General features: G+C 48.1%; 8 protein-coding genes across 8 annotated transcripts; 5 read left to right on the top strand and 3 right to left on the bottom strand.

The window, feature by feature from the left end:
• Positions 1–64: 64 nt before the first annotated feature.
• Positions 65–1,034, bottom strand: AO090005000910 (uncharacterized protein; the record flags this gene model as incomplete). The annotated part of the gene is made up of 4 exons (XM_023233882.1): positions 65–245; positions 303–332; positions 445–511; positions 584–1,034. 4 exons carry the CDS (start codon positions 1,032–1,034, stop codon positions 65–67), a joined length of 729 nt encoding a protein of 242 aa, XP_023089153.1.
• A 2,258-nt stretch (positions 1,035–3,292) lies between these two features.
• AO090005000912 (histidine phosphatase family protein) lies at positions 3,293–5,052 on the top strand (the record flags this gene model as incomplete). Its single annotated transcript, XM_023233881.1, has 4 exons — positions 3,293–3,422; positions 3,479–3,632; positions 3,699–3,880; positions 3,923–5,052. 4 exons carry the CDS (start codon positions 3,293–3,295, stop codon positions 5,050–5,052), a joined length of 1,596 nt encoding a protein of 531 aa, XP_023089154.1.
• Positions 5,053–6,513: 1,461 nt separating this feature from the next.
• AO090005000913 (uncharacterized protein) lies at positions 6,514–6,918 on the top strand (the record flags this gene model as incomplete). The annotated part of the gene is made up of 1 exon (XM_023233880.1): positions 6,514–6,918. The coding sequence occupies one exon, from the start codon at positions 6,514–6,516 to the stop codon at positions 6,916–6,918; it is 405 nt and encodes a 134-aa protein (XP_023089155.1).
• A 1,244-nt stretch (positions 6,919–8,162) lies between these two features.
• On the top strand, positions 8,163–9,049 carry AO090005000915 (uncharacterized protein; the record flags this gene model as incomplete). The annotated part of the gene is made up of 2 exons (XM_023233879.1): positions 8,163–8,903; positions 9,032–9,049. 2 exons carry the CDS (start codon positions 8,163–8,165, stop codon positions 9,047–9,049), a joined length of 759 nt encoding a protein of 252 aa, XP_023089156.1.
• A 260-nt stretch (positions 9,050–9,309) lies between these two features.
• On the bottom strand, positions 9,310–10,116 carry AO090005000916 (uncharacterized protein; the record flags this gene model as incomplete). Its single annotated transcript, XM_023233878.1, has 1 exon — positions 9,310–10,116. One exon carries the CDS (start codon positions 10,114–10,116, stop codon positions 9,310–9,312), a length of 807 nt encoding a protein of 268 aa, XP_023089157.1.
• Positions 10,117–12,029: 1,913 nt separating this feature from the next.
• On the top strand, positions 12,030–14,303 carry AO090005000917 (uncharacterized protein; the record flags this gene model as incomplete). The annotated part of the gene is made up of 4 exons (XM_023233877.1): positions 12,030–12,442; positions 12,479–12,577; positions 12,677–13,459; positions 13,520–14,303. The coding sequence occupies 4 exons, from the start codon at positions 12,030–12,032 to the stop codon at positions 14,301–14,303; spliced, it is 2,079 nt and encodes a 692-aa protein (XP_023089158.1).
• Positions 14,304–16,223: 1,920 nt separating this feature from the next.
• Positions 16,224–17,154, top strand: AO090005000918 (uncharacterized protein; the record flags this gene model as incomplete). The annotated part of the gene is made up of 2 exons (XM_001817872.3): positions 16,224–16,708; positions 16,770–17,154. The coding sequence occupies 2 exons, from the start codon at positions 16,224–16,226 to the stop codon at positions 17,152–17,154; spliced, it is 870 nt and encodes a 289-aa protein (XP_001817924.1).
• A 673-nt stretch (positions 17,155–17,827) lies between these two features.
• AO090005000919 (uncharacterized protein) lies at positions 17,828–18,262 on the bottom strand (the record flags this gene model as incomplete). Its single annotated transcript, XM_001817873.3, has 1 exon — positions 17,828–18,262. The coding sequence occupies one exon, from the start codon at positions 18,260–18,262 to the stop codon at positions 17,828–17,830; it is 435 nt and encodes a 144-aa protein (XP_001817925.3).
• Between the last annotated feature and the right edge of the window lie 2,201 nt (positions 18,263–20,463).

Here is a 20,463-nt window from a genome sequence, read left to right as displayed (position 1 = left end):
CGATTTATGGGTCCTTCCTGAAAGGCCAAAAGTGGAGAACCACTCTTGTACTTAAAGATGACGATCAAAGAATCCAACCGAACTGTTCAAGGCAGTCGATAGGGATATCGTAATCAACCGTTCCTTTTGGAGCTATAGCTAGCCCCCAAATCTCCAGGACCTTTGGTCCGTAAGGATCCAGCTGCCCAGAGCGCGGTATTCCCATATTCGCTAGGTCAAGAGGCTTAAAGGGGCCTTGAATGTAACTATAGTAGACGTAAGTTAGAATGAATCAAACAGATCCTTGCTTCGGAAGAACTTACACTTTTCCTGAGTCTTTATCCCAAAAGAGCCTTTTCAACGTTTTGATAGCAATAGTAGCTTTGCTTCTTATGTGCTCACTAATTGACATAGCAACCGAATGTTAGTATAAGCACAGTGGGAATAAAAAATATAAGCACGTACGAATATGCGTCCTGAAATGCAAGACGAATTTGATCTCTTTCTCCACGTGAAAGGTTCCAGAAAAGCCCTTCGAAAAAGATTCTCCCAACCTCAGTGTAGCTAATAAGCCCATTACCCAGAGGAACACCGGGGAGCTTACCAATAACCAAGTAGTATATTTTACCACCCGGCATAAAGGCGTGACGATCCCCGGAGGTCTGAGTTTCCTCCTTGTATTGGATAGCTCCCGGAGAATACCTGCAGCCATTAAGAGTCAACAGATAGTGGGCTGTAAATTCTACTCGCACACTGAGAGGGGTTTCATATGTCCCCTCCGCAGCACATTCAGTGTCCTCGCAAGGGATCTCCATATACACTATAAGAATAGCTTTATTACTGGAGTCCTCGAGGGTTTCACACTCGAATTTTGCGCAGGCGAGAGGGAGTTCTTTTGTTTCCTCTGCTTCTTTCTGGGTGTACGAAATAATGCTTTCGTTAATCTTCTGAGTCACTCTCCACGAGGAAGGAGGCAGAGAATGATGGTCACTCTCCGGGAAATTCAAGACTAGGTTGCGCCAATGCATGTTGGGGAAGAACATGAACTGAGACATAGTTGAAGGTAATCAGTGTACTGTGATGATTGATGGGGGCCTTCAAGAAAGATTCAAGGAGTAAACGAAACGTCAAGAACTTAGGGTCAGAAACAACCACAGATGCGGCTACTACGACAAACTGTAATCATAATGATCTTCCTCCCGAGTCCCCTGGTACTCCGAGGGGCTGATTCAAGGTTGTTCAATTTCATTAGCCATGGACTGTCTTCATTCCAGGTAACTCTATTCTGATGACTATAAAGCTTTTCTTAGAAACGATCCTAGTCACTGTGAGCACAATTAGATCTATCCTACGTCGTATGTAGCAAAGTCAATAATTGACTAATGTAAATATTTCATCACATCCGAGCTTCTTTCACCCACCCCTTGTGCTTTCATTCATTTTCTATCAGATACCGCCGGTCGAAAAATTGCTTGATGAAGCTCTATTTAACCGTCTTCAGTTTGAACTCTCCGCACTGGTTTGCTCCTGGTCCTCCTTGTCATCCGAATTGACTCTTTTTAACCCTGTCAGGGGAGAACCGGGACCACAAATCACCCGAAAACCAACAGCATTGGGAGAGGCTGGTGTTGAAGTACCGCATAAGGTATGTGTCTATCTCCCACCATCGGGGTTCCTGCAATCTTGGCTGCGCGCACCTAATCCATAAAATGCGACCATAGAAAGAATCTCATGGGTCGCCACAAGTCGACCATAAACCTGTAACGTATCACAGCTCTCCCTAGCCCCAGACCAGCACCTCCCGGCGTGCTTTGAAGATACCGTAAGAGACGTCTTCCGGGACCTAGAACCTCCACTGGCTCATTAAAACCATAAAAACCACATATGGTGTCGCCGCTACCACCAAGACCACACAGAACAAACAAAAGATCTGGCGCTTTACGTTGCGTGACCACCAACGCTGGGTGTCGCCAGGGCGAATAGTATTTCGTGGGTCGAATTCTAGCCCTCGGGGCTCTGTTGACTCAGAGGCGGCTTCTTCATCGTAGGGGCAATCTGAGAAGGAAGACGGTTGCGTTTCTGAATATGGAGGTGGAGGGGGAAGGTCCTGTGACGCGTTAGAGCGGGTTATGTGGGATGGGTGGGGGCGATTTTTACTTTTAGTTGGATCATGGTGGTCGGTCAGTTCTTGGGGGCAGAGGTTCCAAGGAAAAGGTTCTAGGGGTCGGTGCCTGAGGGAGGAAGGGGATTATATACTCCAGAGTGGTTGTTTTTAGATTTATTGACTATGCAGGGGTTGTATTCGGATTACGGCAGAGTCAGCCTCACGGCGATGATTGGGGCTGTGGTGTTTCAGGGCAACGAAAATGTAACATAACTGGATGGAATGATGATGGAACCAGTTGGTGCTCTCGTACATGTTATATAATACTAAGGCACTAGGTCATCTTGCAGTATGTGCTTAGCCTTCTTGTGATACTATGCAGGAAATAATCCACTGTATACTGCATTAAAGGTAAAGTTTGTTGAAGAGCGTAAGGTAAGATTAACGCTAGTTTAGATTGGGAATGTCAAGATCTCGTGAGAAGGCATTGTCATTGCGAACAATCCCAAAACCCTAAAATTAGTTGCCATCAGCAGAAATCCCAACACCCGACATCCGAGCAAGCAAGAAGATTCCAATGAAGGGAAAGACCCACCTTTCGAGGGCGGGAACTTCCGTCCCTCCAGGCTTTAAGCCTTATCGCCTCAGGATAAAGAATGACCCGATAGTCGAGACGTCCGTCCATCCCGGGGTAGCACGTGCTCAAGGTACGACCCCTTTTAAAATAAAAATGCAAAACGGCTAAGCACTGTCGGCAATTCTACTAATACACGCTAAATTTCCTAGAGTCTAGAGAACTTCACCAAATCATCCACCCACGTGGGCAATTTTAGCCTACAAGATCGGTCTACGGCACGATGGCATTGCTCGCATACAGCCATACTGGTGCGGGAAATTGGCCGTCCTCCCCACATCATGGTGAATATCATGGCTTTTCGGACAACGACCATGGCCACCCACGTGCCTATATACCAAGAAGCGACTGGTAATACAGGCTCTAATAAAGATTCAGGCCAAATGAAGCAGCAATTATATGTGTTTGCTCAGTACTAGCCACTCGGAACTACCGGCACCTATGTCTGGCAACCACTCTAACATGGTGTCTATAAAACCTGCTTTCCTTGAAATTTTTGGCAATTCTTCACATTTGTGCCTACTATTGATTCCTTGCTTTTTGGTCCGGCGAACGCATTCTCTTGAGGCTTCACCATGCAGGACATGGTTTTTGCACTCCCGCTGATTACCGCGTCCTGGGTGGGTGTTACTGCGGCTAGTTCAGCCAGAGCCACTGGCACAACACAACCGAATTGGTTCCAGACATCTCCTCAGAGTTACCAAGGTGGGTTATGCACTCAGGCAACGGTTCTTATGGAGCCTTCAGTTAAATAATTCCAGGTCCAACTGCCACCGGCTCTGCGCCTTTCCTCGCCGTAACAAATCCAGCATTCTCCAGCCATGGGACGTATATTGCCAATGAGCCTTTGGTGACAGAACAGCCTATTTCGGGAGCGCACGGGCGCAATATCTTCCACCATGCGGGCAATTTGAGGTAGGTAACTGAAAACGGCAAATGTCGACCAGTGATACGAGGACATCAAATCTCACGGTGCAATAGTCCATATTTCTCCTCGGAAGAGGGCTTCGGGGTCGATGAATATCCCCTTCCGGCTGGGGCAAACATTACCCAAATGCATATGCCTCATCGACACGGTTCCCGATATCCTTCCTCGTCGGAAGGATATCCGTCATGGGCTGAAGGAATCAAGAACTCTACAACTGCCGGCAACCGCTTCAAGGGTGCCCTATCATTCCTTAATGACTGGAGCTATGGGCTTTGAGCGGAAATCCTTGTTCCGAAGGGTCGCCAAGAGATGTTTGATAGCGGTGTCCTTAATTACTACAACTATGGGCATCTTTATAACGAAAGCCTTGGCCACAAGCTAGTGGCACGCACCACAACGCAGAATCGCATGCTGAAATCTGCAGAGAACTTCCTTGCTGGCTTCTTCGGCCTGGATTGGACTGATAAGGCCAACCTACTAGCAATGATTGAAAACGTGGGGTTCAATAACTCTCTTATCGGAACATATTCCTGCCCCAATGCTATGACCGTCATGGCTAACACATCGATCTACGAACCCATGAACCAATGGATCAACATATATCTCAAAAACCGCACTACAACGCTGAAAGAGCTTTCCGGATCCTATAACTGGACTGCTACTGATTCACATAATGCTCAGGCTCTCTGCGTATACGAGACGATCAGCTTTGGCTACAGCCAATTCTGCCAGCTCTTTACTTATAAAGAGTTTGAGCAATTCAGCTATGCGTATGATCTCATGTTCACCGCCATGGTTGGATTTCAGAATCCAGCCGGACGTGCCCAAGGAATCGCGTGGGTAGAGGAATTCCTCGCCCGAGTGGAAGGCCATGTCCTGCAGACAACCGGCACAAATGCCAACATGACTCTGGCTACGAACCCAGTTACGTTTCCGATGGATCAAAATCTCTACCTTGACTTCACACATGATTCCGATATCTTCGCGACTCTCACAGCATTCGGATTTAGACAATTTGCTCAGTTTTTGCCTCCAACAGGACCTCCCAAGAACCAGCAGTTTTCCACCAGCAAGGTTGTTCCTTTCGGTGGTCGAACGAACATTGAGATTATTCGGGCGCCTCATAAGGTATCAACGAAGCGATCTCGAAATGAAACCCAGAGTGTCTACGTGAAAGACACGAAGGACACATATTACGTTCATTTCCTTCAAAATCAGCGAACGCTCCCTCTTCATGCCAGCTTTCCTGAGTGTGAATATCGCGACGATGGATGGTGTGAGCTTGACACGTTCATGAAGGTACAAAGAAAAAGCCTGCAGCGGTCTCAGTTTGAGTACGCGTGCTTTGGAAACTGGAGTACTCCGGCTTATGGGGATGTTACAGACGGAGTGCCTCCGCGTTCCTGAGAAGGATGTCTTCCATGGACTTTACATGTTACATACTGTATTATAAAGAGTTCTATTGAGAGGTAGATAAACGCCTGGGTGTCCATGCAGGTAGAAACACAATGAGATAGCTATTCGATTAAAGTTTCAGGCTCGTTTAGTCCGCCTCGTAGATTGATATCATCCCTGAATCATAGGTGACTCGAACAGGTATTGGAATTTATTTTAGTCCAACAATTGAGAGATAGCATCTTATCTGCCTGGTTAGCCGATGGCCTAACCCTGGTAATGGACAGAACTTGTAAGCCAGACACTTCTCCTCTCCATGCGTTGTTCTACTCCGTATTGTCATTTTCAGAAATTACACGATACAGTCCTGTTGGTCATGCAAGCAGTAGCCCTATATGAAAGATATATGTTTCTCTTCAGCAAAATGTATGACAAGACGCCCTCCCCCAGGGCGTGTTTGACGCCCACCACTGCATTACCTATGGGATACAAGTGCATCGCTTCTACCACTGAGATATGAATATCTATTATTAGTTTTAGTTTGGTATATAAAAATAAAGAGCAAATTGCGAAAAAAGAGAAACAAGTTCCTGGGCAATCGGTCATGTAGTGGGTTAGGGTAGATCAAACAAGCTCCATGCCCCTAAACAAAGTTTGTCAAAGCTCAATGTCTTGAATAACTACAGCGCCGTACTGAAAATAGATAGCTTATGAGATTAAGTCAACATAATGGTCATAAAACCCGCTGTGATTCCTCTGGTTCTCGATATTTGACACCTAGAGTGCGACTGTGCTTGGAGTGAGATGATGTAGGATGAATGTCTGTGCATGATGCTGCAAATAATATTGATTCTACCTTAGGTAGGTTGCCAAATAGCTGGACTGGATTTGAGATGCTTTTGTATCACCGAGGAAATTTAATTTGGAAGTGAAAATGATTGGCAGAGACTGCAAGTGGTGAACAGGACGAAAAGGGCAGGAGGTGACCCTACCATGTAAGGAAAAGTGAGTGAGTGAGTGAATGAAGGAACCACTAGTGTTTGTTGACAATTTCAGCCATAAAGCTGGGTTGGATATCTAACACTATTTTCTCTCGACTTATAAGCTGTTACCACTCTTTCTAATGATTCCTTCCATTATAAGCACAACAGTAACATCGAGGGAGTCTCAACATGCCGCCCAAAGAAGATCTTTCCTTGGTCCCCAACTCTATCTCTTACAGGCCAGTCGATGGCAGTGACCCCAGTTTCCAAGACGACCAGAATGATATCAGCCCAGTTGGTTCGGACCTTCAGTCCGAAGCAAATGAAGTAACGGAGGACGATTTTTATCACAGACCGATACTGCACCCGCAGCTCAGGGGCCAGCTTTTACTTGGCCAACTGTATGAGAAAAAGGCTATAATGCAGAGAGGGGGCAACTACGAAGTTACCTTTATGGACATGAAGATTCAAATTAAGCACTTCGAGCTGGATGTCGAACGAGGTATCAAACTTTTGTGTTGATATAAGCGAACCTGGTCACCGACATCACAAGCACTTTGTTGCGAGACCGATGGATAACGACCCAGCGACGAGATTGGCATTCCGTGCTATGTTCTACACGAAATTAGGAGAACGCGTGGAGATGTACCCTCAGTCAGAAAAATACGATAAGAAGCTTCTTATGCAGGTGAATACGCTTTTTGATGTTTTAAAAGGTATGCCCCTAGCTGTGGTACAAGTGGAAGGGGATGAAGTCGTCATGGCTAATGTTGGTCTAGGCGCATCACTTGAACAGATCATCGCAACTCCTCGACGCTTCTTGTCAATTCAAAAATCAGCCGATCCACGATTGAGCAAGTTCATTTCTCCCGGTGACTTTACAGATGGGAGCTGATCTGTGTCTGCTATGTGTATGTCTTGATGTCGCTCTCTGGTATATCAAACCTAACCGCCAAGTGATCTGCGTCGCGTCAAAGGATGCATGCATCTTGTTCGGGGGAGCAGTTCAATCTGAAAGAATACCGACAGGTTTTTGAATAGGCAAGATCACAAGTGGGAAGCCGCAACGAATGGGACTAAGTATGGATCAAGAATGGACTAGGGAAATGGGGAGCAGACTCTACGCAGTTGAAGTTCTATTCGGAAAGTAATCTTACAAGGCGGATAGAGTTTGATCGTCTCCTACAAGTAGAGCACGAGTTGGAAAGCCTGTCTATTTTACTATATTGTACCCATCAATACTTAACCGCCCCCGCGACCCCGGAACTGAGTGAAGGGGGCGGTTATATGATCTAAAAACTATAGAAATGTTCAAAATTGCTTGGTATCTCCTAAACTATGATAATTATAGCAGAAGCAGCTGATTGGTTGTCGCCTCGTATTGGACCGAAAACTTGCTGCCTGCCATCGTCATATTATCGACATCTTCACAATTCACGATGACACGGGAAAGGTATTAACACAAGACGCAAGACACTCACTCAGCACAAAAGATGGAGCATACATTTCAGTTGACACGTTTCCGGACAAGCGTTTCATCGCACCGCTCATCTTCCATCTCAGGACCCGTTCTTAGAACCCAGATAGAGCAGCACCGCACTAAACGGCCTCATACGAAATCGCGTCATGGCTGCTTCAACTGCAAGGCCCGTAGAGTCAAAGTAACTAATAGCTGTCTCAATGTATTCTGAAGACTGCGAGACTGACATATCTACTAGTGTCAAGAAACGCAGCCACACCCCTGTGCCAACTGCATCAGCCGGAATATGCGGTGTATATACCCTTCAAAAGAACAATCCCTTCGTCGTCAACATGCCAGTCCCTTTGGTGGTCGTAATAGGCGACAGCTGCCATGGAACTATGAATCTTCGTCAGGTTACACTGCACCGCAATCATCATCAGAATCAGCAGTGACATTGAGCTCACACCACCCGGCACTGTCTCATACCTTCACTGCGGACGACTTACGGTTCTTTCACCATTTCTTGATAGCCGCATATCCGCATCTCCCGTTTGGAAGCGAGGATCTATGGAAGACGAGTCTTCCGGCTTCTGCGCACGAGGTTAGCTTCCTACCAGAAAACCGTTGTAATATATATAGAGTGGAGCTAATTATAACACCTACAGTGTCCACATTTAATGCACGCAATCCTATGCCTAGGAGCCACTCATCTCTCCTTAGTTACACCAGACGGAAGTAAATACACAACTCTAGCCGTCACCCACCGCGGCCAGGCGCTGAGAACGCTAGGCAGCCAGCTAGCCAAAGGAGACCAATGTAGTAAAACCGAGCTCGACCTAATGCTAGCAACAGTATACGCGCTCACATTCCAAGCCAACTACATGGCAGACGGACTATTCGATTTCGCCATCATGGTCCGCGGCTGCAGCATCATAACCCGGCGGATCCTGAACAAATACAAAAGAAGCGACATGTTCACATTGCTCACGTCAGATCTTATCATTACCAACATCGTGCCACAGCTTCCTCTCACGCCATATGCTGATAGTGAGGATCTCAACAGATCCATTGAGACATTGGAAAGCATCGAACCATTGTTACTGAGTGACAGTCACCGCAATGCTTACAGTGCTCTGTTGAATACGTATAACGCATTAAAACGCTCGGAGCGCGATGGCTTCGTTGCTTTTACGGGGTTCTATGATGATTGGGGCAGGATGAGTAATCGCGAGTTCATGGAGTTTCTTGATCCGGGGAATTATGTCTCGCGTATTCTGTTTTTGCATTATGTGGTGGTGTCGATTATGTTGCAGCCGGTGTTTCGGATCCTGAGGAAACCGAGGATGTTGGTGTTTCCGAAGGATGAGCTGCCGCTGCTGCAGAGGGGGGTTTATATTTATGAGTGCTTGCCTTCTGAGGTTCGTGGGTTGGTGGAGTGGCAGTTTCAGTTCATTACCGTGCATAAGGCTTCGCTTGAAGGTCCAGGCTTGAGGCCTGTGATGGAGGACTCATCTGAATTGACTACAGTATAAAATGGGAGATATAGATTGGATTGACACAATAATTACCATTGAAAAGGATATAAACAAAAGTCAAGCCAAAGAGGAAGACACCCAACAAGAAAAGAAAAGACTCTAAGATATCAAAACCCAAACAAACACAAAAATCAGTCTAACAACATAACCACCATCTAACCCACAAAAAACACACACCTACTTCTCCCTCCCACCAAATCCAGCAGGAAGCCATCTAGCCGGATGATACCACCCCAAAACCATCATCGCAATCAACATCGGCACAGCCTCCAGAACATACAACGGCCACTCATGAGTCCAAGTATAAGTGTCCATACCCATGCAGAACTCCACAACCCGGTAAATCAACCGAACCTGTCACAAAATAACCACAATTAGCAACCCCAAGTCCAACAAAAGTATCAAAGATAAACAAAATACGAACCATAATAAAAAACCCCGCGATATAAATTCCCCTCAAAACGGACCTCACCCCCTCCTCAACCTCCCCAGAAGCAAAAGACAGATCAAACCAAACCACGACAACAAGAAAGAACCCAAAAGTAACAAGCTGCAACACCAAACCCGCAATAAGCACCCCAACACCCACATCCTTCTCCTTCCCCGTCCAATCATTCGAAGAAGCAATCCCGCTCCCAGCTGCCTGCGTCAGAAAACTAACAACATCGGATGTAACGAACACCCTAGGGATCCAAGACGGCGAGAACCTCCCGAACAGCTGTACGGGCTCCTTCGTCTCGGTGTCAGAGCTGGGGGTGGCACGACCGCCGCCGGCGGACGACCGGATCAATCGCCCGATCAGGATGTAGAGGCTTGCGCAGACGAGGACAGGGGCTATTACGATTAGACTTGAGGAGGTGGCGTAGAGGCCGATGTTGTCTTGTTGGTGAACGCTGGCGGCTCGGATGGCGTAGGCGGCTACTTCTGTGGCGGCGCCGATGGCGATGGGGATGAAGTAGGGTACTTTTTTCTGGAGACCTGTGTAGGGGGCGATGAGGGATAGGTAGGTGTGGTAGAGTAGGGGGATGGTGTAGAGGATTGTGAAGAGGATTGAGGCGGCGAGGGATGGGTTGTAGAAGTAGATTGAGTCGCCCATTTCTGCTTGGGGTTGATTGGGTGTTTTCGAGGATATTGGATTGTCAGGAGGTAGAGATTGTGTGATCAATGTAAGTTTAAGATTTCTGAGGTATGAGTAGATCTTGTTAATATTATCCTGGTAACTCATGGAACCCTTTTATATCCAATTTTCATAGTATATGAGATATTGATACATTTATACAAATGACCCAACCAACCAATGACATCGCAATAAAACCCTAAAGCTTCACGATAGGTGGATCTCGTATTCGCACCTCGCATTTTCTCGTTCTAAGCCTTGCTAAACCGGTCCAAGCATTTTAATAGGTCCGTTAGATCGTTGCCTGAAGCTATCAGTCAGTTTATACCAGCCAAGGACCCACCCATAAATAAGCTCTCGGGTGTGGAACGAATCCGGGTCTTGGCGAGATTACTGTATTGAGTAAAGTGGTTGACCAAGCTAACAGTTCTTACAGTGTGATTGCAAGTATGAAAAGGTGTTTTTCCGCTTCCAACCCTCCTGTGCTTCTCGTGCTAGAATGCTCCATGGTTGATGGCTTAGCCAGAACCACATTCCAGGCCATCGCCTGTGACAGCTGGCGGATGGCCATACGGAGGAGGAGCGGTAGATGGCCGCTGCGAGCTGGGTGAGGTAGAATATATCCAGGGTGCTGTGATTATCAGTCTTCGTAATTCCGTGCGGCTTTTCCACAACATCGAACACGCTGTTCCCGTTCCACAGCCCCTCATCCTTATAGATAAATGCTATCCGCAACACGCGATTGTGACAGTTAACCGGCACCGCGCCGCCCTCGATATCTGTGAGGAATTCTTCAGCGCTCATGGTGGACCTGTGATAAGTAATGATACTTGGTGAATTTGAATATGAATATCAGACCCCAATTGGTCCTAAATAGCTTTTAAAGCCTTTCCTTCCAAAGAGTCTTTTCTATTCATATAACTGAATAGTGAGTAATCCTTTTCATTAGAAAAAAGACTAAGATGGTTAGACAATACTACGTACATTTATCCCGAGTCGGCTGATTGAGAACTATAAACGTGGGGAGTCTGTAAGATAAGCAACCGAATAGAGGCCCGGGGGTTTTGCATATCGTACGGGCCGATTCTGCATCGGCTCCGAGACACTATTCTTTGTAAAGAAAATTCTATAATAAAGGAAACTAATACTCTCTTATTTATGTTTTATATCCTATTTTATATAAACTATATAATTTATGCTAGTGATGCTTGCCAGGTGAGATAGGAGTTTAGTAGGGCGCTTTCCTGTACAGTGTTTTACAGCTTGGGGTGACAATTAACTAATCTATCAATACGGTGGTAGAACGCTTGAGTGTCCTACTGAGTGGACCTTCAAACGTATGCCTCTTGGGAGTCAGATTCAAAATAATGTGATTTTTTCTTTTTCTCCCTTAGTGCATAATGCCCTGCCTTATGGCCATATGGGTGGTATAATAAATGAAATTAACCTAGATTTTACTGCGACCTTAGACGGTGAACCTGAGCCTTTTCGAGATTCATCTCCAACCCTACATTGCTAGCCCTTTGGGGACCAAGCGCGAGTGTTCGTAGCGCGTATTTTGTGCTACTCTTCACGTAGGCCATTCATCCTATTAATAACACTTGTTATATTGAATTGCAGTGATCATAGTATGTCATATTGTCCATCAGAACTCATTGACATATAGCAAGTACGGCTCATGAGGGTGAAAAGCCTCGCTGGAATGATACAGTGCCAACGGACGATCAACGTTGTGATGATCTTTTATTGGCCGTCGCTGAACTTTACTACATTATGCGACCCAGCACAGTCTCACCAAGGGATTAAATATGTTAGGCCTCCACTGCGTTCCCCAGACCTTCATTGCATATCATCTCTCATGTATCCGGGTCATCACTTCCCCCAGAAACACTATGGAGCTGGACGATGAATCCCACCAAATGTCCGATTTACTCGACAGTAAAAACTTGTCCGACCAAAGCGATAAAGAATGCGAGTCACAGTTCTCCGTAAAAGTTCACAGATCATTGCGAACGCGAATAACCGAGTGGTATTCCGGATGGAGATATACTCTTGCGTTGGCGTCGTTTGCGAGCGTCATCGTCCTGGCATTCAATCTCGGCTTTGTTACATGGGCTGCTGTGCACCATACAGTAAAGAAAGGCCGGGGCACTCTGCACGAGGGAAATTGTGAGAAAGTGCAGCATATGAGTACGGGCCTGCATTTTTCTATCAATATTCTCAGTACGAGTCTATTGGGCGCAAGCAAGTACTGCATGGTCTGTCGAGATCTTCTCTGTTCTTCATGCACGGCTGGATTTGCTGAGTATTGTTTCTAGCAATGTTTATCCGCACCGACCAGGAAAGATATAGACCGTGCCCACGGTAAGAGCAGGTGGCTCGACATAGGTGTTCCCAGTGTCCGAAATCTACGATTGGTATCTCGAAAACGCGCTGTTTTGTGACTGTTATTGGTTCTGTCATCTCTGCCGCTCCATCTAGTGTAATGCTGTCTCTGCGGACTGTCTGTCAATTCTCAAGGTACTAAACTACGTCCCAGGTACAACTCGACCATATTCGCCATTACTTCGGCCAATTCCTACTGGGTATTTACTGCTCTAGAGGGCTTTCTGAAACAGGATGTTCAGAATAGCACTTCTGTCAATGAAGACACTGCCACTGACGTCTTGAACCGCCTGCGTGCCGAAGCGCAGAATGGAACCCTTCAGCGCCTTGATATATCGCAGTGTGTTAATGCATATGCGACAGACTTCCAAATTATCTATGGGAGCTTGATACTTGTGACGAATGATACAGATCAGTCGCAGTCAGTCGCGCAGCAAACCACCTTTTTGCCGCAAGAGAATATGAGAACTTCCGCTTCAGCCCCGTATCAGTGGATCTGCTCAGCACAAGCACAGGTAAAAGAACATACCTGTAGTCAACTTCTTTCGGACGTAAAGGACCAAGTGTCCAAGAACAGTTGGTACGTGGACCGTTACCGGGTCGGATACTGCCTTGCGGAGCGACCACCGCAACGTTGCAAGCTGGAATACAGCGTCCCATTAGCGATCATCGTGATTGTCTTCAACTTGGTCAAGGCCATCATAATTGGATATACAGCTGCAAGTGCCACGAAGAAGCCCATCCTGACGACAGGAGATGCGGTCGCTTCTTTCATGCAGAAACCCGACGAGTTTACACGGGGCCAATGCCTCCTCAGCAGAGAATCCGTGAAGACGCGCCCCTGCCGAACGAGCTACAAGTCATCGACATTCAATAGCACGCCAAAGCGATGGCACGCCGCTGTCTCAGTCAAGCGTTACCTCCTTGGACTTATCTCGTAGGTGCTTGCCTATACCCTTCCGCATCTCTCCTTAATATACTGACCCGAAGGATGCAGATATACCGTCGCTATTATCATCTGCATCGGGCTTCTGATATTCGGAGTTCTGAGTATGAGGGACAAAACGAACACGTGGACAATGGGTCTCGGCGCCATCAAGACTCAGACCCTAATCACAGGGACCAGATGGGTGACATCGCTCATATCCAACGTGCTCGTCGCCAACACGCCCCAACTCCTCTTCTCGATGATCTATTTCACCTTCAACGCCATCTTCACCGCCATGACCCTTGCAGCGGAATGGAGCCGATACGCCAACCACCGCAAGGGCCTGCGTGTCTCCGGTCCCCCCGAAGTCGCCCAACCCAGCAGCTACTTCCTCTCCCTCCCCTACCGCTGCGCCGTCCCCGCGCTGACCTTCTCCGCCCTTCTCCACTGGCTCCTCTCGCAGAGCATCTTCGTGGTCGGCATTGAATCCTACACCGGAAACTTACAACGGGACCCCACGCGGGATTTTATTACATGTGGATACTCTCCCCCGGCTATCTTGAGTGCGATTCTTGTGGGCGTGGCGATGGTGGTCTGGCTGGTCGGATTCAGTTTCAGGCGCTTAGAGTCCGGGATGCCTGTCGCGGGAAGCTGTAGCCTGGCTATTGCGGCGGCCTGTCATCCCACGTTGAGGGTTAAGGGGGATGAGTATGTGGACGAAGAAGGGAAGTTAGGAGCGGAGCAGATGAAGGTGCAGTGGGGGGTTATCTATGTGGATGCGGATGGGGAGGGACATTGTAGTTTCTCGAGTGAGGAGGTGGGAGTACCGGAGGATGGAAAAATCTATCGGTGATGCTACGAAACATGATGATGAATTAATGTACTTGTATGATGTTATGAGCTAGCCATGCACTAATTAAGCTATTTCGCCCATGTCTTTGTTCTCGTATTCGAGGGCGATGTCGCAGGACCACGTTAGGGTTATTGTTGCGTCGCTCCAATCATACATTCTATTCTATGCATGGACAACAAAGATCTGAAACATCTTCCTAACGGCCATTAAACCCATTGTTTTTGGGTTTCTATGCCGCTGGGTAATGTATGCCGATACGTAGCTCTATGTACATCTACTCATGGGCGAGGGTGGAAGAGTATGCTCATTCTTGTCGTGAGGTCCAAGTCCATTCGCCTGTATATTAGTAAGGAAATTGACTTCCAGTCAAGGATAATATCGAGTTTTGGTTATAGAGCTTTCGGCTGTGTTCGGCCTTTATTCGGGTTGACCACTCTACTTTTCCACCGTATTTTCATTCTTTAATTTTCATTTTTTGTTTTCCCGAGCGAGGAAGAAATAAATCTCGCACGGGTAGCCTACCTAGGTTGAACGATAAGAATAGCAAAAGGTTTATTTCGGCCACAGTGAACCTAGAAAAAAGGAGGTAATACCGAAGCGCGATAATCGAATTCAATATAGCCGGGATAAAACAGTTGGTGGCCGTCACGGTCGTAAGCCAGCGGCAGATGAAACTCCCACGAGAGCCGGCGAACCAACAACAGAAACCGTCAACCTTGACTCAGCCAGTGACACATTCTCCCAGCGATATCCCTTGCGTGACGGATCAAGAGGTTCATCGAAGATCAGGAACCATGTGAGGACGATCCGTGGATCCCAGCAGTGTTAAGGTTACTCGACAGGCACGAGCCAAAAATAAAAATCCAAGACAACCCGATAATAGAATATCACACTACCAATGCATGTATTCAGAATTGAACGCGCTAGGGAGTCGGCGGACCTTGAAGATTTAATATAATTTCCGCACTTCCCCCGCTTCTTGTTTGATTTTATTTGTCCGGTGTTTTCTAATGAGGGTCGGTGCTTTTTTGGTCTTCTGCTAATTTCCCTCGGCTAAGCGTGTGGAGCCACGGGATTATTGGGAAATAGTTGGATGGGATGGGTCATTGTGACATGGCTAACGGCGACGCATCCGGGCGAGCACGACGCATGCGGTTGGGTTGTAACCCAAGAACTTGGCGGGGAGTCTGAACATTCCTGGGATCGGGAGTTGCAGAATGAGCTGTCAATTGATGTCAGTGGAATGGTGATCATGAGGAGGTATGAGGTAAGGAGAGTGGATCTTTTTTCTCTATGTGCTTATCTTTGGAATTCCCGGTTTCCGTTCGATTGGGTTTTCAAGGGATCATCCACGATAGGCATGTATGTATATGTATGCGTAGAACATACAGAGGGAACAATCTCCAGAATAATGATATGATTCTGGGGTATTACTAGTTAGTCATGTAGAATCAGAAGAGGAAAGTCAAAAAACCAGTGATTTGGCGTCCTCAGGCCGCAAGCGGAATAGCCCGGTGGAGTGATTTTTTGTCTGGACTCTTTTTCCCTTCCCTTCTGGACCCTCTTTTTACTCAACCTCCATCAGTCACTTTCCCTTTTCCCTTTCTTCACGCGTTGCCCATTTCCCTCTCGCTTCCATTCCTTCCTCCTTCTCCTCCGACTCCTCCACTTTTCTTCATACCGTACCCTCGTTTATTCATTTGTCCTCCCCCTCATGACCACTTACTTCTCCCGGTGGTGACTTTGTAGTAATATAACTCCTGTGTCCCTCGTTCTCTCACCGTCTGAACCCTTCCGAACCCCCCGCTCTCGCTTCCCTCGACTTTCGCTTCTTTCCTATATAGATATGGTGGGCCGCCTGTTGCTCTGAGGTTTACGTCTACTCCGACGGTCTCCACTACAATTCTTCCACTCGTCACCATGGCACGTTGGCCGTTGGCCTGGACTGCCAATGTCCCGTCGACATCGCGACTCTTTCACTTCCTCCTGATTACCTTCGTTTTTTCGCTTTCCGTCCGTGCCGACGATGACACCACTCTGATACCTACCGCCGCATCCGATAGCTTCCCTGCGTGCGCCTTGAGTTGTTCCATTCTCCAACAAGCCCAGACTGGCTGTGTACCTCCGACGGCCGTATCGAGCGACCGCGCGACCTATGTCTCTTGCTTTTGCCAGTCGTCGTTGATCACCCAGCTCCATAACTCCGCGGACGGGACATGCGCCGACACTTGCACGAACGCAGACGACCGCACGAAATTGCAAATATGGTATAGCGACTTTTGCTCCTCTGGGGGCCAAAACAAGGGTACTACTGCTTCAGAGAGCAGTGCCGCGGCGTCGCCCTCATCGTCAACATCAGCGTCTACCACCAAATCGCAAAATAGCTATCCCGCTCCTAAATCCTGGTACGTCATTGGCAGAATTTATTTTCCGCACCCTTTTCAGCTCTCTTGCTGACCTTTCTAGGTGGTCGACACATTACCAATGGGTTATCATGGTAATTGTGCTAGCCGTTGGATTCACTGCAATCACCATCGTGGGAGTGTGGCTTAAGCGCCGCCATGATGCGAAATATCCCAACCTCTACCACGCAGGGAGTGGCAGCAACAGCGGTAGCAACAGCGGCCTCCTTTATAGCCGTGGTCAAAACACCAGTCCCGGCCCGAAACAGCCGGGCCAATTTATGCCGGCTCCAAGCCCGGTGAACCATGATGAATATGCTAACACAGATTCCGTGGCCAGCAGCTCTCGCACCGAAGTTGCCGCTCCCGGACCTCGTCCATCACGTCTCCAAAGGACCCCGCAGTCCGCGGACGTAGGCGATATTGAAACTCGCGAAGTAACACGGTGATGATTGGGTCTGCCCTGTTTTACCATATTCACTCTTTTTCAAGCAGAGCGTACTCGAACACAGCATCTAGTGGATTCTCCAACCAGGCAGTTGCATAATGAAAAATCCCGGGCACATGTAATACCTTTAGTCCGCCTATTCCGATATGTGTTGTCGATGCTCGCTCCTGCTAACCTCGCATATGTATCCGGCGTTTTGCGTGTTCGGATGGCTTTTCCTTTTCCTTCCTTTCTTTCCACTACCTGGGACCAATCTCGTACAAATTTTCCGTACATGATACCATATGGTGTGTGCATGTCTTCTGAGCTGCGTTACATGGCTTTGGCAGAACATAGTAATTTTTTCCTCCGTGGAGGCTGGGTCATCTTTCTTCATCGCTACTATTTGCCTGGACATGTTTTTCTTTTCTTCATGATGTCTCCTCGTCTCACCCAGCATGAGATCAATGAATTGCTTGCCTGGATGTGACATGTTGCCGGCTGACTGTAAATTAGGTATAGTTGCCCGCAGTACAGGACCCTCAATGTAATTTTGCTAGATCCACAAGATATCTTATACGGTCCCAATATCCGATCTTATAAGTTAATCTGAGATATATAATTTCTCGAATATAGAAAAGTAAGAAAGACAATACCACGCTACCATGTGAAAGCAACAAAAAAACGACCCAAGATCAAGATACAGTGATACTCACAATCTTGATGTCCTGCTCGGGCTTCTCCTTGAACGTCTTCGTGTTCTCGATCTTATGCACGACATCTAATCCCTGCACAGCTCGCCCGAAAACAGTATGCTTGTTATCCAACCACGGCGTCTTCTCCGTCGTAATAAAGAACTGACTCCCATTGGTATTCGGTCCAGCATTAGCCATGGACAAAGTATACGGTTTATCGTGTTTCAAACTGGAGAATTCGTCCTCGAACTCCCCGCCCCAGATCGATTCACCACCTGTCCCGTCGCCCAACGGGTCTCCACCCTGGATCATGAACTTGCGGATCACACGGTGGAAGATGGTATTATTATAGTAGCCATTGCGGGCATGGGTGACGAAGTTCTCGACGGCCTTGGGCGCGGCAGACGGGAAGAGCCGGAGATGGATATCGCCCATGGTAGTGTGCAAGATGGCGGAAGTACCAAGCTCATTTGATTTCTTCTCGGCGGCTTCGCGGCCGGTGGTTGTTTGGGTGGGTTTCTCGTTCTGGACGTCGCGGGAGGATTTTGAGATCTCGGTTTCATTGGTGAAGAGGTAGAAGCGGACTTTGGCGAAGCCTGTGCTGACTAGGATGGGGTCGCGCTCTTCGGATTCCTGGAGGAGGGGATTAGAGCTTGCGGCCATGGAGACTGTTACGACGCCTTTCTTTTGTGGTTGGCCTTGGTAAATGGCTAGGTTGAGGGAGCGGAAGGGCTCGTCTTTGCCGTAGACACGTACGACGCGGTTGGTGTAGGTGTTTATGCATTTTGTGCCGTAAAGGGAGCCATAGAGGATGAAGTGACCGGATTCGTCGAAAATGACGTTGATTTTGGGTTGGGTGATGGGGTTTTCGAGCTCGCGTTCGACGGCGAGGCGGCGGCCGAATTCAAGCTCGTCCAGTTGGTGGATTGCTGTGCCGGCTTGTTGCATGTCGGTTATTGTGGAAAGAGATTCGTCGTATTTACGGTAGAGCTTGCCCGTGGAGAAGTCGAAGACTCGGACCTGGCGGTCTGGGAAGGAGAAGGCGGCGAATTGTTCGCCGGAGGGGGAGATCGTTAGGGATGTTGGGGTGGATTTGGACTTTTTGAATTCGAAGAGGTTGGTGGATGACTTTAATTCGAAGACGTTGTCGGGCTTTTCGAATGAGGAATCACCTGCTCTCCAGTACTCGATCATGCCGGACTCGTCCGCGGAGATCACGCAGTCGTACGCATCGTTGAAGGCGATTGCGGCTACCGGGTTCCGGTGGATTGTCTTCACGGTGTGGAGGGGGTTGGGGTTCTCACCCCGGCCGTCGAAGATTTGGATCGTGCTGCTACCTTCGTCGGTCACTGCCAGTAGTGGTAATGAAGCGCCTCGACGATGGACCCAGCAGACGCAGCGAGGGGTGTATTCGAGTGTGAGCATGGAGAGCAAGTCTACATCCGGCAAGTCAGTTTGCTGTAGCTATACTCTGATACTGACATGATATCGGCATACCGAAAGTAATGACATCAAACAGCTTTACTGTCTTGTCGGCCCCAATTGTCGCAAAGCTCCTGCCGTCCGCGCTGACACTGACGCCCCTCACCTCACCATTATGGGCACGGAACTCCTTCATGAACTCAATACTAACCGCCATCTTCTTCCAAAATTTCACAAAACCATCAATAGAGGATGTAATAAGGAAGTCCGTGTGTGGTGTCATTGTCACAAAAGACAATTGGTCCTTGTGCATGAGCGACTTCGAGTAACGCGGCGATGCGGGCAGCGCGTTCACGTAGACTTTCTCGAAGGGGAGTTTGCGCCGCTTCTTCTTCGGCGCATCTGCAGACGGGAGGGCTGGACCGAAGTCATCGTCGGAGGAAGAGTCGTTGTCTTTAGTCAGTTAAGATTAGTATCTTGTGCTCATTTCTTTCTCAATTCGAGGGTGAGCGCACCATCGTCCCCATCGCCATCCACCGCGGAGTGCGGTCTCTTGTTGGACAAAGGCTGCGACTTCTCGTCTTCTGCCGCCATTCCGAGAGAATTCAATATGAATTGAGAGAGTTGTGGAAAGGAATGGAAGTGAATGTTGGTTGGAGGAGGGAAGCAGTTGCAGGCGGTCTGCGGCAGCTTCTAAGCTCGGGCCACATCGCGAACTTTTCTGGACGTCCCGCAGTATTCAATCATTATTGAACTGTCCGCCAAATTTCCCCCCCATCAACCCCCCTGAACGTGCTGCCAGTCTCCCCCTCGACGGTAGCCATCTTTCATATTAATTATCATCCATAATGGTCAGTTGATCATGTTGTCGTTTCTTACTTTCTATTTATTTTTCTCTCTCATGCTGACCGCTCTTAGGCGTCCGCCAACCCTACGCAGATCTTTGCGGACGATGTCATCGAAGAGAAGGGCGAGAATGCCCGTCTCTCCGCCTTCGTTGGCGCCATCGCCGTCGGTGACCTGGTGAAGAGCACTTTGGGTCCTAAGGGAATGGATAAGATCCTCCAGTCAGCGTACGTGGGACCGGATTCGGAGATGCGGGGCTGTTATGGTGGGCATGTCACTAATAGCTATCCAGGTCGACCGGCGAGATCCTCGTGACGAATGACGGTGCTACGATCCTGAAGGCGATCGCTCTCGACAATGCTGCAGCC

This window comes from Aspergillus oryzae, chromosome 1 (assembly GCF_000184455.2).
Source record: "Aspergillus oryzae RIB40 DNA, chromosome 1".
NCBI classification, from domain to species: domain Eukaryota; kingdom Fungi; phylum Ascomycota; class Eurotiomycetes; order Eurotiales; family Aspergillaceae; genus Aspergillus; species Aspergillus oryzae.
The sequence above is the reverse complement of the archived record's forward strand: the minus strand, read 5'-3'. Positions and strand labels throughout refer to the sequence as shown.